This window comes from Gadus macrocephalus, chromosome 2 (genome assembly GCF_031168955.1).
Source record: "Gadus macrocephalus chromosome 2, ASM3116895v1".
In the NCBI taxonomy this organism is placed as follows: domain Eukaryota; kingdom Metazoa; phylum Chordata; class Actinopteri; order Gadiformes; family Gadidae; genus Gadus; species Gadus macrocephalus.
Window position 1 is genome coordinate 21,469,838 of NC_082383.1, and position 21,616 is coordinate 21,491,453.

At 44.9% G+C, this 21,616-nt stretch overlaps 1 protein-coding gene across 2 annotated transcripts; it reads right to left on the reverse strand.

Annotated features, from left to right (window-relative positions):
• Positions 1-10,171: 10,171 nt before the first annotated feature.
• On the reverse strand, positions 10,172-18,805 carry nat15 (N-acetyltransferase 15 (GCN5-related, putative)). Of its 2 annotated transcripts, none has more exons than XM_060074002.1 (7): positions 18,576-18,805; positions 17,677-17,792; positions 17,161-17,290; positions 16,461-16,557; positions 13,552-13,786; positions 12,632-12,803; positions 10,172-12,239 (listed from the first exon to the last, which is right to left on the reverse strand). In XM_060074002.1, exons 2-6 carry the CDS (start codon positions 17,784-17,786, stop codon positions 12,647-12,649), a joined length of 729 nt encoding a protein of 242 aa, XP_059929985.1. In that variant the 5' UTR covers positions 17,787-17,792; positions 18,576-18,805; the 3' UTR covers positions 10,172-12,239; positions 12,632-12,646. The 2 variants fall into 2 exon arrangements, with proteins under 2 accessions (XP_059929985.1, XP_059929994.1); XM_060074011.1 differs by having other exon boundaries at positions 18,502-18,805.
• Positions 18,806-21,616: the final 2,811 nt, after the last annotated feature.

Below are 21,616 nucleotides of genomic sequence, written 5' to 3' on the forward strand. Positions count from 1 at the left end.
GAGATACGAGCGGAGCCGCAGATACCAAACGGCGTCAGTAAGGAGAGAGTGCAGCCCACGCAGATTGAGTCCCTCGCGGGCCCGGGTCGGCCTCTCTGGAGGAGTGGAGAGATCCATGAGTGGAGAGACGCCGCCTGCAACCGTTTCACCGTCGTCCACACAGCAAACACCACACCGCTCGGTCTTCAGAAGTCTGCGTGCCCCCCCCCTTCTCTTCGTACCATATCAGTGTAAACAATACGATTGTACAGTAAGATTGAGGGATAAGGATCAGTAGAAATCAACCATATACTTTGACCTAATAGGCCATTTATTTTGCATACATTTTTTCCCCAAGCTTACAATAACTTTCAATAAGTGCATGGAACAATGGAGTTCTAACCCAAAAAGTGCAAGAATCGATATCATGAAATTCATAGAATAACCTTTTTTTTTGGTTTTTGTATATTCTGGATACTTCTTTGTTCATATTTATATATCTCTTAGTTTCTCTTTGCAAAAACAGACACTTTTCATCTCTCTGATACTCTGTCTCGTCCCATAAGGCATGCAGATTAACACACACACACACACACACACACACACACACACACACACACACACACACACACACACACACACACACACACACACACACACACACACACACACACACACACACAAATAACCTTTGCCTGAGCATGGAATTTTCCATTCTGCTCTCTGTCCATCAGACTGACAAGAGATCTGCTGAAACGGCAAATACCAGACCAGCGACACAGACCCAGACCCTCCCCCCCACACACACACACACACACACACACACACACACACACACACACACACACACACACACACACACACACACACACACACACACACACACACACACACACACACACACAGGAGTAGTGTGTGTGAGGGGGAGCTGACAGTGAGTCCACAGGACGGATGGGCATGGCAGAGGAAGCTACGCCGACGCCGGTCACATGGTCACAAGCACAAAGCCCCGCTGAGCACAGGGGGCGGAGCCAAAGACAATCAGGACTCCCTTCTGCTTTGGATGGTTTCCATTTTAACTCCAGAGCCTCCCGTGCAGAAGCAAAGTAAAATCAAGAACAAGTAGCACAGGTTAATGTTTTTTTATATCCTGGTTGAGGCATGCACCCATGACCGCACACACACACATACAACACACACACACACACACACACACACACACACACACACACACACACACACACACACACACACACACACACACACACACACACACACCTGAAGGCTTGGAGAGCAGCTCTGTCTGAGGAAGTGAGTCGAGACCACAAACCTCCTTCCCCTCAACCACACCCCATCAGAGAGAGAACGGTGTGCCGAACAGAGAGGATGTTGGGTATGATGAGTTGTTCTTCAAGTCAGTGCCTTAACATAAAGGTTATTGTGTTGATCATCGCAGAGCCTTCACTTCACCTCAACACGACGGAGGGAACGAAAGCCGTCAAAAACAAAAACCAACCAAATGCCAAACAAAACCAATTCTTCAACTGACCTCTCCTCTTAAAGTTTCCTCTTAAAGAAGGGTCGGACTTTGACAAAGCTGTAAAGATACCATCTGGACAACAAGCGATTGTCGTGGTAACATGTCATTGTAACAGGTCACAGGTGAAGCCTCTCCATTGCATGTTGTGTTTTATGGAACCACATTCCAACGTCAGATGTTGACAGGTGTCTGTTGGCAGTGTGTGCCAGCAGCACCATTAAATGATAATAAATAGCACTCATTTCAAATGTCGCTACGAGACAATGGAATAGGTCTTTCAAATGAATGCAGGTTTAAGTGCCTGTGTGCGTTTAAGTGTGCAGTAAAATGTGTGTGTGTGTGTAGGGGGGTTTATGTGTGTGCACGAGTATGTGCTGGCTGAGAGCCTGCGAGGGTGTGTGAGTGTGTGGGTGGAGGGGCCGGGGATTGAGCAGGTACAGAAGGAAGGAGTTCATGTTAATTACAGGCTGCAGCCACAGTTATTCGCTCGCTGTGTTTAAAAAGGTAGGAGGCAGTGAAAGAGAACGGGGGTTTCAACTACAGTTGGTCCGATACAGATTTATGATCGGAAATTCCTCCAAAACTGCCTAAAATCAGGTCATTTACTACCGAGGCAAATACGGCGTTACGCTGCTTTCGTCAATGGTCTGAGGTGACATGTCAGAATGGGAAACGAGTCATTTACGACCTATGTGAGTTCAAGCTACCAAGTCGGTAAAACATGGCTGCATGGACGCTTAACTAACAACAATACAAATGCATTAATAGAATAATCGATTATAAATGTACGGTAAGTGACTATACATTGCTGTCCTTTCAATAAGAACAAGTGCTGTTAGTAGTGACAATGCTAGACGCTGTATCGGTATACCCTCGGTATCGGGCCGATACCCAAGTTCAGGAGTCGGGATCGGCATCAGGAAGGAACTAGGAACATCTCTAGTTTCAACCATCGACAAAACGATCAGAGATGCTGCGATGCTGTAATACCCGGAAAGAAGAATAAAACAGCGTGCGGCATGTGTTCGAGAGGGCTTCACCGACAAAATAATCACTCTGTGTTGACCTCACCGACGCCTTCCTGGATTAATGCGACTGAGTTGGCGAGTGAGCGCAAGAGACAAAGAAGAGAGCGACTGCTGATGTGTTGTGACGCGGGGCTGGGGGTTGATGCGACGTGGAGGGGATGACACCCCACGCCTTGCAGTGCTATGACTCATCCAGCCTGTCAAAGAACCCCCAAAAAGACCAAATATGGACTTCTGTTTGTCTTTTGTGTGCCCGATCCACGTCCTGGAACGGTGTGATGAATAGAAAACTCTTTTAGGCCCTGGTCGTTTCAAACCAAGGGTTTAGTCAATGATCACACACGACCTGAACGGACACGGTCCAACAACAACAAAAAACACACACTGACCAGTCCAATGTCCGAACGAAGGACACTTTCCATGACAACACATCCTCTTATCAGAGGCCATACTGAGAAATCTGAAACATGGGATCTAAATAAAACAGGCTAGTGGCTCTCCCATTAATGATGAGACAGCGAGAGAAGGGAAGAGAGCGAGGGGAGCAGGAGAGCGAGAGAGACAGAGAGAGACAGAGAGAGAGACAGAGAGAGAGAGACAGAGAGAGAGAGAGAGAGAGAGAGAGAGAGAGAGAGAGAGAGAGAGAGAGAGAGAGAGAGAGAGAGAGAGAGAGAGAGAGAGAGACAGAGAGAGAGAGACAGAGAGAGAGAGACAGAGAGAGAGAGAGAGAGAGAGAGAGAGAGAGAGAGAGAGAGAGAGAGAGAGGAGAGAGAGAGAGAGAGAGGACCCGAGAGACAGAGAGAGAGAGAGAGTAGGAGAGCGAGAGAGAGAGAGAGAGAGAGACAGAGAGAGACAGAGAGAGACAGAGAGAGAGAGAGAGAGAGAGGAGAGAGAGAGAGAGAGAGAGAGAGAGAGAGAGAGAGAGAGTAGGAGAGCGAGAGAGAGAGAGAGAGAGAGAGAGGAGAGAGAGAGAGAGAGAGAGAGAGAAAGCCAGAGGGGGCTTTTTGAAGTCCTTTTGCCGTGCTGTTGCTTTTTTCTCTTTGAACAGACGGAAATGGACGAGCCATTAGCCAATCAGTGTGGCATCTGAGCCCTGCTCCATCGAGAGACGACAAAGAACCAATTAGGAGCCAACATTCTGTACAGTATAATGGGGCCCGGGCGATCGTTCAGCAGTATCCAGCCTTGTGGCCTCATGGCATATTCAAAATCAGACACTCAGTTAATAGATCCTTGTTGCAGATCACCATCCAAAGATGGCCAGAAATGATCCCAGTGGGTGCTTTGCATCGGTTTTGGTTTTCAGGTCAATCGTATGAATAAATAAGTGAATTCTTGTAAAACTCTTCCTGTTTAATTTGCAAATGAACGTGTCCTTTGTCATCTCTTGCACTGTTCTTTATTTTGTACTGTTTGATGAAGTCAACTTTAGGGAGGGAACTCAGACTCAAAGGGCCTTTCAACTTTAAAATGTCAATTTGTGAACCGCAACTCACAAATTGAATCCGCAACCCACAAAGTTTTCAATTTGTTCCCTGAAATATTTGCTGTGGAAAGGAGCCAATGACCTCCGACATCATTGCAGGCCTGCTCAAGACCAAATATCAACTTTTAACTCAAATGTTTTCATTCTAGCCTCATTTAAAAAGAGGAAAGCACAATGGCTTAAGAAGAATTGTGGTCATCAAGGAAAATATACACATTTTCGGTTTTATTATCCAAAGATATGAACAAATGAGATGACAAGATCCACCATTGTTATTGAAGGTTACCATGAAAGGCCGGGGTTTGTGGATAGTTCCTAATGTAATACACTCCATTAGAGGGAGAACAAACAGGGGAAAAGCCATTGGAGCACAAACACGGCTCTAGATAAATGACTTATCATGGCGACATTCAAACAGAAGCTTTAGTACACCCATTGCGGGAGAAACAGGGAATCTTGTTACCACTAATGATTCCAATAGATTGAAACCAGGGCTTTAGTGGCACTTTCACAGGACAGCTAATTGGGAATGTATAGCTAAACTTTAGTCTCATGAGGGCTGGTGGAGTTTGTATTGAAAGTGAAACAGCACAAGCAGGTACCAATGTCTGAACCAAACACTATACGCACAGGAAGGCCGGTGGTTTCTACTGTGTGTGAGGGCAGATTTTGACCTTGTTTTCGGAGGGCTGACCCATTTTGGATAACTTTGCATCACAGAGGCAGGCCAGCAAGCTAAAGAGACAGCGGGTTTTATTGTGCTTGTGTGATGCCGCGGAAAGTATTCTTTTGTAAGGAAAAGGGAGGGAGGGGAAGAGAGAGAGAGAGAGAGAGAGAGAGAGAGAGAGAGAGAGAGAGAGAGAGAGAGAGAGAGAGAGAGAAAGAGAGAGAGAGAGGAAGAGAGAGAGAGAGAGAGAGGAAGAAAGAGGGAGAGAGAAAGAAAATAAAAAGGCAATGATAGAGGCTTGTCTCTGTTGACACTGTTTATTGGAGCCACATACAAAGCATCCCCCACGCAATTTATCCTGAGACAAGAGATAAGTTTTATGCCAAAAGAGGTCATATTTCTCACCGAAGATCAGTTAAAGGATCAATTTGCATTTGCACCAATTAGCACTTTACCCAATATTAAGGATGGAGAAAAAGTGACTATTATTTTTATAAAAACCTGCTGCACTTTTTCTAAGCGATTTTTCTGCGTAGTTTTCATCTATGAACAATTCATGTAGATTAATGGATAAAAAGAGCATCCTCTTTCTGTGCATTCCTGCCACGCTTGAAACCAGGTCCAGTGGTCAGAGACGAGGCAGGTGAGAGGAGGGCAGAGACACATCTAGACCTGCCGATGCCGGCATGCCCTGAGACCCAGTCTCCCAACCTCACCTGCTCGACACCCGCGAGTTCAGTGGAAGATTGCTCATGCCATACTCTAACACAGTGTAATTTGACACCTCATAATAGTGTAGCCTGCAGTGTAACAGCAGAGATTTATTACAAAACATGATCTCTGTGGTTGCATGCGTTGGTTTAGTCTCTCGGCAGCAGGCTGTAGAATCGAGGTGGATGGAGGGAAGCCTGGGATTTAGACAGCATTTGAACCAGTGCTGTAGGTGATTTTGGTCAATATTGTCATGGACTCTATTGAGACGGCTCCCTTAACGTGCGTTCAATGATTTGTCTTTCGGAAATGAGCCAAATAACCTGACAGCCTTCACGGTACTTCAAACTTTACTCTAGAAACTGAGTGTGTGGAATTTGATTCAGATGCAGTGCACACCTGATATCCATCACATATCAAACGTTGATACACGGTGATCATAGATGATCATACTGGATGAAGATCTTCTAATCCTGATGAACTGAAGGTCGACAACAACAAGAAGGAAAATCTAGTGCGCATTGAAATGGTTTGATTTACTAATCGTCAAAAGCAACCAGGTAGCTTAGGATGAGGGGAACACCAAACGATAAGCTGATATTCTGCTGTGGTGGGTTTCCATGGTGTCAATTGTCAGACCTAGAATCATCCGAATGAAAGCACTCTCTCTCACTCTCTGATACAGAAAATAAATTGGTGAATTCAGTGTTTCCCCCAGGAAATTACTTTGTTAATGTGGTCAAAGAGCGAGGGGGGGGGGGGTTTGTCTCGTGGCCCTGCGGTCTCTTCGGTGAGGGTTTCAGTTCAAACGACTATTGTTTTGAACAGTATCACCGATGCATTATTTATCTTTATTTTTTCTACCTGATTGAAGTATGTTTCCATTCCCTATGGGAGTTGTGTACTTTGTCAATGCATAATAATTAATAATAATAATAAATTAAAAAAAGAGAAAACATTTTTTTATACGTTGGTAGTCAAGGCGGGGCCTTATTGTTGTTCAGGCGGTCGCCTTGACCATACAGTGCTGGGAGGAACACTACACTATCACACACAGTATCCCGATATACACAGCGAATATAATGGTTAATCATTTGTCTTTTTCGAGACAAATGATTTACAAATTACAAAAATGAAAGTGGTCACATAAGGCGAAAGATATCCCATTTCCCGAGTAATGCAGACTGCAGCTCGGGCACTCTCACACACATCCAACATTCCACCTTGGCTCCTGTTGCATATGAGAACACTCAGATAAGAGGGTCCTGCTCCTTTAGACCACGTCTCGCACACGCACACGCACTCACACACACACACACACACACACACACACACATTATGGTCCCTCCACTTCACCATTTCTCTGACATCTCTGAAAACCATGGCTATTCATCTCCTTGAATGTAAACAAAATGAATTGCCATCTTCGGCTTTGTTCCATTTTCATCCTTCTTTAATCGCCTCCCTCCGAACTCTTCTCTATCTCTCACCGCGCTGGAATGACGAGTGAATCACAACCCCGACATTGATCACCTCTCTCTGCAGATTCGTCGGCACGGGAAATTCGGTTTCACCCGTCGTTACTTTGAATGTCCATAACCATAACCGGAGATGGATTTCACCACTTCACCGTGGCCCATTATCTTTTAACTCCCCATCTTCCCCCCACCCCTGCTCCTTCTCCTCCAGTTTGACTGCCCCCCCCCCCCCCCCCCCACTTTGACTGCCTTATTGCCTGGAGCCGGCAGTCACTGGGGACGCTAACCAGCTCGTATTGCACAACAACATCCCAGGGCCTCCGCAGCCAGCCGGCCTATCAGATAGCACCAATAAAACGACTGCTGTGCGATTACTGTTGGCCCACAGAGGGGAATGTGTGTGATGTGTGTGTGTGTGTGTGTGTGTGTGTGTGTGTGTGTGTGTGTGTGTGTGTGTGTCTGTGTGTGATGGATACGTTACTGTTGTGAGCACAACACTGCTCAATTTGAAGTTATGATGACATACGACATGGGTCTACCTGAGATGTGATAGCTGTGTTATACTATGCTGTCACACACACACACACACACACACACACACACACACACACACACACACACACACACACACACACACAAACACATGCGCACACACACACACACAAATTCACACATGCACAGGCGCACACACACACACACACACAAAACTGAAAGCAATTTAACCTGTTGAAAGCTTTGAGTCGCACATGTTAAAGTGCCTCATAACCTTTATCTAACCAGATGAGACTAATCGAGATTAAAATCCCTTTCCCAGGAGTGACCTTCTTGCCAAGAAAGCAGAATCGCTCAGGGTTTCACGCTCCAATCACCGCGGTTACAGAGACAACACCAACACAGGACAATAGGCCCTCATACACTAACATACAGGAACTGACATTTAAACAAATGGCTTGCATTTTAAACGAGAAATTAAATCCTTCAGTTTCATGCAGAGAGGTCTTTCCGACTGGATATTGACAGCATGTTCTGAGAGATCAGGCATAATGGCCTTTAGTTCATTTCAGGTAAATACTCAGGTAACAGTTGGTCTTTAATCCCCTAACAGAAGACCCAAGTCATGTCCCCGACAGGAACAACAAATGTTTAATTGGCATCAAGGAAAAGGACACACTTAAGGTTGATACTTGTGCCCCAGCTGAGAAGGTTCAGGGCTCTGCCCCTCAATGTAAGCAGTGTACCAGGATGTAGGTGTCCTACCCCTGCCTGTTCATAATAGCATGTACCTACCTAATGCATGTTATTGTACACAATGGATCAGAGAGGGCTAAAGAAGCTAATAATGATTGCTAGTAGTCAAGGTGGCTGCTGAGGGAGTTCAGCTGATGAAGCTCAACAGGTGTGGTGCATCAGTAATCAACTGAACCTGATTGAACCACCCTTTAAAAGAACCGCTGTTGTTTCTGGGAGATATCCCTTTGCAGAGCCTTGACAATCTGTTTGTAGAGCAAAACCCAGCAACACCGGCCAACGAAACAACATGCATAGTCCTTGTGCCGTCTCTTTGAGGTAATGTCTTCTATTGAAACTTGAATGTATAGAAACTCAACTTCATTAGGAAACCATCTGACTTACAAGTTACTCTGTTCTCAGGTCAACTTGGATATTGTTTCTGTTTGGTTGCGTAATATCACTACCAGTGGATAAAGGTACAACATTACTTGCTTTTGACTTTTTCTCAAGTGACCTGTTACGAAGGAAGGGGCAGTATATGTAAAAGCTTCATTAGTGGGATAATGTCGTCTCCCTTTTTAGGTTTTGGCTCAAACAATCCTTCCCCAGCATGGAGTGACTACAGCAGTCCTGGCTCTGCTTATCCTGTTGGTCAAGACGCCTCTGTTTATGCCTATGGCCGAGCACCGCAACACCACCTCCACTCAAACGATGGCTCCTACATGGATGCTGTAGACTCTGCTTACTACCCTGTTCCTGAAGGCTACCCTGAGAAGCAATACACCCCCATGGACGAGGAGACCCCTGAAGAGTACACTGAGGAGGAGCCTGTGTTGAGTGACGTCTCTGACCTGGAACCCGTCTACCACTTCAGTTCCAGGTCCCGCTACCAGCAAGGCAGACAGGCCTTCTTCCTGACCAGATACAACCCCGGAGAGCCGACGGTCGGCTCCGCTGACATGTCGGACTCCAATAATGGAATGGGCAACGGTAAAGGATGGCCAGTTGCTGGAGAGTCTGGGAAGGGCGGCTACTGATCGACTGCAATGGCTGTCATTTCTGTGAATAAATCTTTGATTTTTAAATCGGTTTCCTTTGCTTTAATACAGATGGCTAAAGATGTGTTAAGCTTTGGTGTCTTAACAAAGTACATTATCCTGGGCTTGATCTAACACACCTGTCAGCCAAAAGATAAACGAGGCATGGTTCACTACACAAATGTATTTCAAAGTTGGCATGGAGAGTATTATTGGCTAAACCACACCCCTATATGGTTTCAATCATGCAATTTGAAGTTCCATCAAGACAGAGGTACTTCTTAAACACAATGTATAGAGTAACCAAAAACCAGTGAATTCTCAATTTAAAGACTAGGATGACGTCACGTGAGACCCTCCTAAACACGACGTGTAATCGCTTAACACGTGTCGTGTTTTCAGCTCTGACGGATATCATGGTTTAGGTCACACACCCTCCCAAAGGACCATAACGCATCGGATCTTTTAAGGAACTGAAATCGAAGTGTTTCTCTGCAACCTTTTCACAATGTCTCTTTGTATCGTCTCTTGCAGTGCAACCTTAATATCTCGGATGTAGATTCATATTCCCACATTTCGGACCCCATTGGAACGAGCGACGTCGTGGCGCGTTCCCATGGGGTCGCTCCCGGAATGGGAGGAGGGCAATGTGCGCTCTCAAGGAAATCACCGTTTCGAAAGGAGAAGAACACAAAGCTCAGTTTTCCCACTACACACAAAGTCCAAAGTGCACGATTTGAGCGGGACACACTGTTGCTTCTATGTTTTCTGTATTCTCTCATTCAAGATACACACACACACACAAGCACCCACAATGTATATAAAAGCTGATGTTTAGAAGAAACAGATATAACTACTCTAGTTTGATAGTCAATCATAACATAATGCAATATTCAATTCACAACATGCACGTAAAAATGTGCACCTTTTCGGACAAGGTTCGTGAATCATTTTTCTGCAGAGGCGTTTAGGTGTACAGCGCATCGCTCACCTTTTCTGAAGTTTGCGGGCTATGTTCGCGTTTGGGGAAAAGAGGGGTTAAGTCCTTAACGGTCAGTAGTTGTAGTAGTTCGTCTGTTACGGTGTTGATATGTGCTTGAAATGACGACACCACAACAGCATCAAAAGAGTAGCAGCAGAGGCGATCACACCGTACTCGGCTCTGTCTGGCTGACGCGGACAGCCTCATGGGCGTGGTCCACTACTTGGTTGACGTAAGGGTTTTTCCACCGGGCAACCTTTACGAAGAATCCGGGCCAGGTAGTCCTACCACTACCATATGATGTCGGACAATGAAGTCATACAACTATCTTATATGAAGTCGGACAAGGAAGTCATCCAACAGATTTTCTTTCACAGCTACTCGGCATGATTGCAGTCTTAATTGATTAAACAATTAACTCGTCATTTTTAGTCTCTCTCAGTGCAGCGTTTTTTAACAGCATGTTATGGCAAATTGCATTTTAAACAGACAGAGGGCGGTATCTATTCCTCAAATAATCTATAGGACGAATGGATGATGAATTATTAATCTAAAGTGTTCAAAGTGATTCAAAATAAAGTGTCAATAATGGAAAAGGACAAAGCTGGAATTCTGATATTGGAATAATTTATTTGTATCACATTGTTAATCGCTCACATAGTCCACATAATAAAAAGAAAACGTATGAAAATCCCAGTATATCTTTCCGTGACAGAAACTTCGCTTTTATCATCTCGGACCAAATGAAGGATTTGTGGGCTCGACGCTTAACAAGTTGTCAAAAGAAAACCAATATCTAAAAAAAAAAGTCTTAATATATCTTAAAGTATCTACTATCAACATTATTATTTACACGGTTTATAAAAACACATCTGAACCCAAAGCACCTCTCTGAGCCCCCCCATCATTAGGCCTGTCTGCAAACACCGTACAGAGCAGTGGGGGACAAGAGGTTAGGGAGAGGTGTGTTCCCACGCCCACGCCCAGCTTAGCGCCCAGCTTAGCGCCCCGAACGCCAGAGGGTCGGGCCTCGGAGCGAGGGCAGCTCCCCCACCACAGGGTCACCTGCGTCGACGCGGGCCGTCCGTGGCCGAGGGAGCTGCCGCGAGTCGGTCGGTCTGAAGGAGAGTATGTCAGGCAGATCAGCACAGCGGCGACCGATCACATACACACGTACGCACACACACGCACACGCAGGCACGCAGGCACGCACGCACGCATGCAGACGCGCGCATACAAACACACGCACGCGCGACGTACACAGGCGCATGCATTCAAAACACACACGCGACGCACACATGGACGCGCCCAACACACACACACGTCAGCCTATAGGCCTGCCGTCACCATCTCTAAAAGAATAAATAAAAAGGCTTCCTGTGCGGCATTTTTAGGCAAGATTTTAAAAAGGCTTGAACTTAAACCTGGGTGGGGGGGGGAGAAGCCTCAATCATGACTGTATAACAAAAGCTTGCTCTGTGTACGTTAGGTTCAGGGTTTGAGGACTGAACACAGCCGAGGGCGAGGGGAGGAAGGCGATTGATCCTCTCCGATCACTTCTCCTAAAGAGGGAGCATGTCCCTCTCAGACACAACATGGTCGCCCTGCTGTGAGAGGGGCTGTGTTGACCCTTGGTCTAGTGGCCTTTGTCCGGGGGCCCACTCCAGGACAGTGCATGGTCCGCGGGCCGTGTTCAAGAGACGTTCCGTCACACGAGCTTTCTTGTGATCCCTTTGAAATGAAGCGACACCCCAGCTGTCCAATCACAGCAGACACTTAAGGAGCCCAAACTGAGGGCAAAGTCGGACTCCTCATGGCAAAGAATATATATACATTTAGACATGATATATTTATATATATTTCGATGAATAAATATATATATATGTACATATCAAATAATAAGTGATGTACAAATCAAATACACGTTCCCGGTGAACGTGATGGACAGGTAGAAGGTTCGCTCAGGAAGAAAGGCAGGGCTGAACCTGCCAGTCTCAGGTTCTCAGCTTGTGTGATAGTGTGAGTGTGTGTGTGTGTGTGTGGTGATGATGATGATGGGGATGAAGGTGTGTGTATCCAGGGAAGTCTCCAACGAGGTCTCCTGGAACGAGGTGGGGGGGGGAGAGACAAAAGAAGGTGATCGTTAGTCCACCCATTCAATCACAGGGGGGTTAGGGCAACGACAAAAAACACACACATACACGCTTCTTTTTATAGGGAGGCGCCTGCACTGAACACACACATACAAAGAACACTGCAAAATACGAATACCAAACAAAGGGCATTGGGGTAAAGTCTGCGTTGTGTGCGTCACTAAACTAGTAATACGTTGAAAACAAGAAACTCAATGGAGGACGAAGCAGTGGAAGAATCATGTGGCTTCAAAGAGCGCATCGAAGTCAAACCCGCAGCGACAGCGGCCTCTACCGTCGGCCTCTCTCCCTAGCACCCTGACAACCGTCGCTAGGGTAAACAGAGTGAACAGAGCCTCACCCTGCGCGGCGGCGGTCACATGGTGCGGCTGTACTGGATGCCCGTCTTGGAGGCCAGGTTGGACCAGGGCAGCAGCGAGCGCAGCAGGGCCTGGGCCTGGCGGTAGAGGCGCTGGGGGATGGAGCACGGGCTCAGGCTGGCCAGGGTGGAGCCGATGTGGTGGATGTAGTCAGTGGTGGGGAGGTTAAGGAACCAACAACCCCCCACGCATAGATAGACCGCTGGACCCCGGGTCAATGTGGCCGAACAACCACAAGGTACATGGACATATACCTAACCCTAACCCTAACATTAGATGTCAATAGTTGTATCCAACTAAAAGCCGAACTCAAATGGCTGATATGTAAAGCCCTGGTGAAAAGTCGTGCACCTATTTCAGGTCCCTCCTAGAATCTCAGTGCTACATTAAAGGGTTATGCAATCTTTTTTAATTATATTTTGCAAACCCTAGAAAGGGCGATCGCACTTTGTTTTCATGAATAAGCTTTCTTTCCCTTTGACATGGTACTAATGTTCACAAATATAGATAATTTATAACTTGTACGTGTATAACGTACGTTAATCCAACCCATGTACGTTGACTCTATCGACTAATCATCTACCCCTGCTTCATAATACGGCAATATCTGTGCTTGCTCAATGATGAGCAAGCACAGGCTTTTCTTTCCGTTTGTTTGGTCTGTTTGTGTGAAAAGAAAGGGATAAAGCACCATTGACACACGAAACAAAAGGACTGTGAATCAGGTCTAAGGCCGCACCGCTGTGCCCCGGCAGGACAAGAACTCCGTCTGGGGACCACAGGGGGGGTCAGCATCAGGGGCTTTGGATGAACCCCCGAGCCCTGAGCCCGGAAGGCGGTTCTGAACCCAGGAGGAGTCCGGCACCAGAAGCCACGGGCCTGCGTCCCACCAGAAGGATATAAAATGGTCCAGGGCGGGTGTCCGCCGTTGACGTAGAGGACGTAGGTGAAGCCGTCCTTCAGCACGCCGCGGATCGAGTAGTAGTAGGGCAGGTAGTGGTGCTGCCGGAAGTCGCGGCTCTCGTAGAAGTGGATGGCGTTGGCGTTGGTGGTGAGCACGTGCAGGTACACCGCCTTGCAGTGGTCCAGGGCGGTGGTGGAGATGTGCTCCTTCAAGCTGTCCAGCAGCAGGGAGCCTGGGGCGAGCCCAGAGAAACAAAGACTTATTTTTTTGTTTTTTAAAGATTTTCTTTTGCATCTCTTTTTTTAATGCTTTATGATACAGTGAGATAGATAAGGTATGAGAGATAGAGGGGAGGAAATGCAGCCAGCGATGAGGACTGAGCCTTAATGGTTCACCCCCAATTAAGACCTGTTGACTGGGATACTTTCTGGCTCAACCCTGAAGGGAAATGAACAGAATGATGCTCATAAACAGAACCGCATTGGTCAAGTCGTTTGTCTAATCATACATGGAGTCCACGTGGCTATTACTCGGTGCGCAACATACGTTGACACACAAAGGTTACGAGAAGGAGTGAGTGGGGCATAGCCACGGCCCAACGATGGCGTTTTGCTATCAGCACTCACGGCCAAGCTATGTCGTACTGCACTGGGCAATACAATACCAACTGGAGTTTCTAAAAAAAACTCCAGAGCAGCAGTACCCATATGTAACAAAATATTGCATATTTTGTGCGTATATAGTGGTGTGTGTGTGTGTCTTTTGTTTGTGTGTGCGTGCATGAGAGAGAGAGAAAACGGAGTAGAGAAGGCAGCTGTAACGTATCAGGTCATAGCGTTGTGTTCCGAGTTAAGATGTGATAGCAGCCAGGGATAGTGCTATATCAGGATTCAGCTGACGGGGTGAATTAAAACTCTAAAAACAACACGTATCTTGTGTAAAATGGAGCAGCAAACTCGTCTCATCTTCCCAACCAAATTAGACAAAGAATACCTCAGGGAAGAAGGGAGGCCTTATTTGAATAGAAGGGCAGATCCGACAATGAACGTTTGCATATTTATCTCTAATCTTTCTATTGTGCGCCACGTACATTTCACACGAATGTGCCGGTTCAGACTCATAAACGCTTGTTAGTACAGGACCTTTTCCTAAAGGATGCAAAACAGGAATAAACTAAAGTGTTTGTAAATCAGTGTGTGCATTCGTGAGGATCCGAATCAACAACCTTTAAAAAAAAAAAGGTTGTTGTTCTGCCGTTTTCTGCAGAAGCACTCAGAACTTCAGAAGTGATCATTTCAAATGGATGTGCAGAGCTTGATAGAGTAAATAAAACCAATATTATGATGCAGCGTCTGTAATACATCAACACAGCATCCCAAATAATTGGATGCAAAATTAACGTTTGTTTTATATATATAAACTGCTGTAGGAGAACAGTCTTTGAGGACTTTGAGTGTGTGAAGTGCTCTTAAAATGCAAAACGAAATTACGAAATTATCTATCCACAAATCCGTTCATGCAAGTGTTTCTTCCATGAGGAGATAATGCCATCCCACAATTCCTTGTGACAGGAACATTTAAAACGACGTAACATTCGGCAAAAGAAATCAACATGAACGACTATTTTCACACAATTATACTTTATGGTATCTGTTACCATGAATATGAATGGACAGGGGTCGACCTGGCCTTACTATATTGACCACATTCTACTACAAAACTGCTGGAGGGCAGGCCGATAAACTGCATGAAGGTGAGAGCATCTCGCAGGATTCTGAGGTATCTCGTTCATCAGAGAAAAGGGTTGATCTTTTAATTTCATTAAAACCTTTCTGAGAATTCTAAGATAATAATCTCGACTATCTAGATAAATTACGCAGAAATCTTTTCCCACAAAAAACTTTCTCGGAGCTGTTTGATAATGATCTTGTTATTCAGGAAAAACAGAGCAACACTGTTTTTATCACTTGAATGTATCACGCTTTCAGTATTACGCCACTCACTATATGAAGCAACTATATTCATTTGAAGATAAAGTAACGTGAGAACTTGATTCTCCATGTTCTTTGTTCATGGTTGCTGATAACAGTGCCGTTCGGTTATGAATTAGCCAGAGCTGGTGTGCCAAACTAGCAGAGGAAACCATTAAGATAGCAATCACTTACGTAGTTCTATATGTTAATACATTACATGAGGGCCCACATGAAACTCGATGTGGGCAAACAGAGTTTCATGTGAGGTCTGTCACCTTGACAACCAACAATGTATCAGATATCGAATAACAAATGTAACACTATCAATGTGCCACGTTGCTAGATAGGACATCAGGCTATAACCTAATAAATACTTGCTAAATTTGCATTTACATTTAGGGAATTTAGCAGACGGTTTTAATAATAATAAAAAAAAAATAATAATAACAATATATCGCTGTCAGTACAGTAAGAATGTTCATAGAGCAAGTGTCAAGCACCAACACTCACTAGATTCACCCATGGCCCGTGTACAACAAAGACAGCTAGGATAAGATGCCAAGTACTATTTTTACCTTGTCAATGTAATCAATGTGACCATGTTTCTGGATTTGTTCCCACAATAAATGTACTACTTCACTAATGACTAGCGCCACCTGGAAATAAGCAAGGTTTATCCGCTTTGACATGGATTTATTTGAAATACGATCAATTCAACAAATTTAATTTAATAGATATGAACCACCAAGGAAAAGGGAAAGAGAAATCGAGAAACAGCTGTGTGTGTGTGTGTGTGTGTGTGTGTGTGTGTGTGTGTGTGTGTGTGTGTGTGTGTGTGTGTGTGTGTGTGTGTGTGTGTGTGTGTGTGTGTGTGTGTGTGTGTGTGTGTGTGTGTGTGTGTGTGTGTGTGTGTGTGTGTGTGTTGAACAGTACCTATGCCGTGTTTCCTGAACTCCTTGACCACCCCCAGGCTGAGTATGTAGGCCACCTGTGTGTCCACAGGGAAACTGGAAGCCAGGATGTCTCCATCCTATCAAAAACATGCACACACACACACATCTGTAGTCAGTCGACAGCAACACTTTACCACTTCAAACCGTTTTAAAATGCAGCCAGTAGTGCATTTGAAGGATGTGGTGTGGGAATGCATCACCTCCCAATATTATATTTGTCACATCCCCATAGAAACAGTATAACTATGGCTGCTTCCATTATCATTTGGTCACAAATGAAACACTTCATATTTATTTTACTCTCGAGACCACCCACTCTATCTTTCCTCAGCTCTCCACTGGCCCATCTGTCCTCTATTCTCATATGCTAGCGCTTCAGTTTAATGTCACCATTTTGCTGCCTTATGTTTCCCTCCCTTGCATAAGTCAGTAGTTGGAGCAGCAGAGTAAAAAACTGAATCACAAATGTATCCTTAAGGGTTTTCTGAGTTTATAAAACCTTTCAGGTGGCAAATAATGATAGATGAATCGTGATGAATAATGTTTACTGTATATAACATCCTATTGGGAGGGACATTTGCTGCAACTATTTAGTGACCGTTGCAGCAACAGTGACTTTGAACAATGCAAACAGAGTAAAACAGAGCACGTTGTGTGATTCAATTGGACGAATACGTTACCTCTTTGTGTACTTTCGTCCGGCCTTTGATCTCGGCCACTATCATTCCCACGATGCCTCCTTTGAAGGTGGCAGCTAGGGAGAAGAACTTCTTGTTGGAGGTAATGTCCTGGTACCATGAGTCTGGGTATCTGCCGAAGTTACAACAGCAGAGGGTTAGTCGGTCAGAGGGTTACCATTTATAGGGCTGTATAACCATATACACAGACTTGCTTAACTGATAATGTAAAGTAACTCATGCTAAGACTTGACCTGGGAAATCAAATGTGTGGCAGCCAACCTAGCTGTAATCACTCTATTCACCATTCAAGATAGCTGGCGTTTAACAGAGACCACAGTGACGGGCCTTAAACTAGCAGCCTCAGGGGAACTGCAAGGTTGGACCTGTGACCTTATGTACGATTTGTCAACAAACTTCTACTGTGGAGGAGTAATGGCGAGTGTCAGTGTCAATAGTCCGGGTGTTTGGCTGAAACCTGCAGCAACAGACACGCCACGACAAATGGGGTTTACTGACTCGATTGGGAACCAATCGCCGCAGAGCAACTTGACGCTCTCTATGTCATCGTGGCAGAGGAGCCGGAGCTGGACTTTGCTGAGGGCCGTGGGCGACACGACGTCGGTCATTCACACCTGTGGGGATCAGTGGAGAACACAAGACACACGTTCTGCAAAGGAAGTGAGAAGCAGCCTGCACTGATAGCAGGAGGAGGCGCCGTCATCATCATCATCATTGAGAAAAAAACATGCAACATGTGACATAATTCCAGCAAAAGTGATCCTAGTTATGAAAGAATAAAAAGGACATACGGTTATCATTAATACGATGCATAAGACAAAAGTGTGTTTTAAAAAGAGCGCAACCAACAAAACATCCAGTGAGGTGAATAAGGTGTCAAAAACATTGAAAAAGTTGTAAAATGTAAACGCTAACGTTGACGTTTGATAACGTCCGATCTGTCGATGTTGCTGATGAACCAAGCAACTGCTTGGTTCAAAAGTTTTGCTAGTTTTGTAAACACAATGATATACCATTGTAATAATTTAGCATGAGGTCATGTGCAATGCTTTGTCAGAACCCAGTGCCTGAAACCCATTCCTGGTGGGGTGGGCTCAGAGGTACAGTGGGACCTCCAGGCTAGTGCTGCTCGGAGGTACGGCTGGACCTCCAGGCTATGGCTGCTCGGAGGTATAGCTGGACCTCCAGGCTAGTGCTGGTCGGAGGACAGCTCCAGTCTGGAGGACTGTACCTCCATGCCAGTGCATTTCGGAGGACAGCTCCAGTATGGAGGACTGTACCTCCAGGCTTCCCGGAAGACAGCTCCAGTGTGGAGGACTGTACCTCCAGGCTAGTGCTGCTCTGGAGGACAACTCCGGTGTAGAGGACTGTAGCTCCAGGCTAGTGGCGGTAGCTACCTTGTTTCAGCACTCCAACCAGAGAAACGTCGGGGACTCGATATCTCTTTTGTCTTTCAAACGACTTAAAATTCTCTGAGAACCATGGTAAACACGTTAGTTTTCTGTCTGCTTTCAAAGCAAAGTCATTACTGTTAAATATTTTAAAAAAGAAAAAGCTACGCTATGTCTGCGTTTTTGCTTTTTGACAGCTCGCTGTTATCTTCCGGGTTCCTACGGATCTCTTCCGGTAACGTCACGACGGTGACGCTGGAGGACTTTCGGATCGCTTTCCCGCCCTCTGGTGGCGGAGGAATGCATTGAATTCAATGTCTATGTAACGTTAGTCATTTTAGCTGCTATGTTATGTGTTATTTTATGCAACTGATAATGTTCTTTCAATAAAAACGATGATTGTGTAGTGACTCAGGAATGATATATTTCTTCTTCTTTTGGAAGGACTAGGCTGACATCTTTTTGTGGGGAAAACCGGAAGTTTGTATTTGCTTTGCTTCCGCAAAAAAAAAAATCCATTACAAAGGTAATTAATTGTATAAATACATTTTGTTGTACAAGATATTCATAACAAATGAATCCTGCTCAAAAGTTGTATGAAGTGATAAAACATCATTTAAGTAGAAAAGGAAGACTTGGGGTCTCTTTTATTTGAAAGAAGGCCTCAATGACAGTATGATACATTTGGGGGCTCTAGCCCCACATGTATCATACTGTATCAAGTATAAATAGCAGTATAAAGCGCAAATGCTACATAGGAATACCAATGACAAACATTATTAAAAGAATAGTACTAAACCATTAACCAATCGGAATCAATGTGTTTATTGCCTTTTGACATCGTGCATTATGCAGTTTGGTTTTTGTAAATAACACACCGATTTGTGGATTTTAAACCTTACTCTATGAGCGAAAGCAATACAATTTTGCTTTTCGAGTGGTCTCTTTTATGTTCCCCGTTAATTTATTTATATCATTTATTAATTGTAAAGAAACACACTTTTCTTAGTATGATGGTATGTTAAGCTTCTATATCACCTTTATGTTGCAGAGTGAAAAACATTTATAATATTTTGCATTGCAAATATTATAAATGCCCCCCCCCCCCCCCCCCCCCAGCCTGTGGCTGCGCTGGATTAAGGAGTCCGAGGAAGGAAACCCAAACGCCGCCGTGTTTGGATGGATGATAGAGCTTAGATCGGGTTAGATTAAATAATCTCGGATATAAATAACAATAATCGGGTTTAATAACTTCACATGGTGTGTCTGGTGTGTTTCCAGCATTCGTAGTGTTGATCAGCAGAGAAATAGTCCGCCAAGACGTTGAGGTGCTTAGCAATCAGAGACTCTGTCCATGCAAGTGAACGGAGCGTTCACTCTTCGTCATAACTATCAAACCAAACATCCTTCACATTCACCGAGCGAACATTATGAGAGTAAAATGCACATTTCTCGCTAGAAATGTTTCCATAAACGCATTTAATGGCGTAACTATGTTACTATTTCCACTCAGAATAAAGAAAGTTGCCGGCCGTGGCTGCCATGGACATGGCTGCTCTGGAGTCCGAGGTAGGAAACCCAAACGTCGCCGTGTTTGGGTGATAGAGTTTAGATCGGGTTAGATTAAATAATCTCGGATATAAATAACAATAATCGGGTTAAATAACTTCACATGGTGTGTCTGGTGTGTTTCCAGCATTCGTAGTGTTGATCAGCAGAGAAATAGTCCGCCAAGACGTTGAGGTTGCTTAGCAATCAGAGACTCTGTCCATGCAAGTGAACGGAGCGTTCACTCTTCGTCATAACTATCAAACCAAACATCCTTCACATTCACCGAGCGAACATTATGAGAGTAAAATGCACATTTCTCGCTAGAAATGTTTCCATAAACGCATTTAATGGCGTAACTATGTTACTATTTCCACTCAGAATAAAGAAAGTTGCCGGCCGTGGCTGCCATGGACATGGCTGCTCTGGAGTCCGAGGTAGGAAACCCAAACGTCGCCGTGTTTGGGTGATAGAGTTTAGATCGGGTTAGATTAAATAATCTCGGATATAAATAACAATAATCGGGTTAAATAACTTCACATGGTGTGTCTGGTGTGTTTCCAGCATTCGTAGTGTTGATCAGCAGAGAAATAGTCCGCCAAGACGTTGAGGTTGCTTAGCAATCAGAGACTCTGTCCATGCAAGTGAACGGAGCGTTCACTCTTCGTCATAACTATCAAACCAAACATCCTTCACATTCACCGAGCGAACATTATGAGAGTAAAATGCACATTTCTCGCTAGAAATGTTTCCATAAACGCATTGAATGGCGTAACTATGTTACTATTTCCACTCAGAATAAAGAAAGTTGCCGGCCGTGGCTGCCATGGACATGGCTGCTCTGGAGTCCGAGGTAGGAAACCCAAACGTCGCCGTGTTTGGGTGATAGAGTTTAGATCGGGTTAGATTAAATAATCTCGGATATAAATAACAATAATCGGGTTTAATAACTTCACATGGTGTGTCTGGTGTGTTTCCAGCATTCGTAGTGTTGATCAGCAGATATATAGTCCGCCAAGACGTTGAGGTTGCTTAGTAACCAGAGACTCTGTCCATGCAAGTGAACGGAGCGTTCCCTCTTCGTCATAACTATCAAACCAAACATCCTTCACATTCACCGAGCGAACATTATGAAAGTAAAATGCACATTTCTCGCTAAAAATGTTTCCATAAAAGCATTTAATGGCGTAACTATGTTACTATTTCCACACAGAATAAAGAAAGATGTCGGCCGTATGCTTCTGTCCAAGCTCACTACTCTCTGCCAGTGATGTCGGGTCAAGCTCAACGCTGATTGGCTATTGCGGCGCGTATGAGTGTAAAAAGTTCAATTTTTTGAACTCCTCGCGTACATGTACGCGCGTATATATACGCGCGTATATGTACGCGCCTCATACGCCCCTACAGCGAGTAAAATGTTGCTTGGTACGCATGATACGCGTGTACGCACCTCATACGCGCGTACACCAATGCTTCCCTATGGAAAAATTGCCGATTTT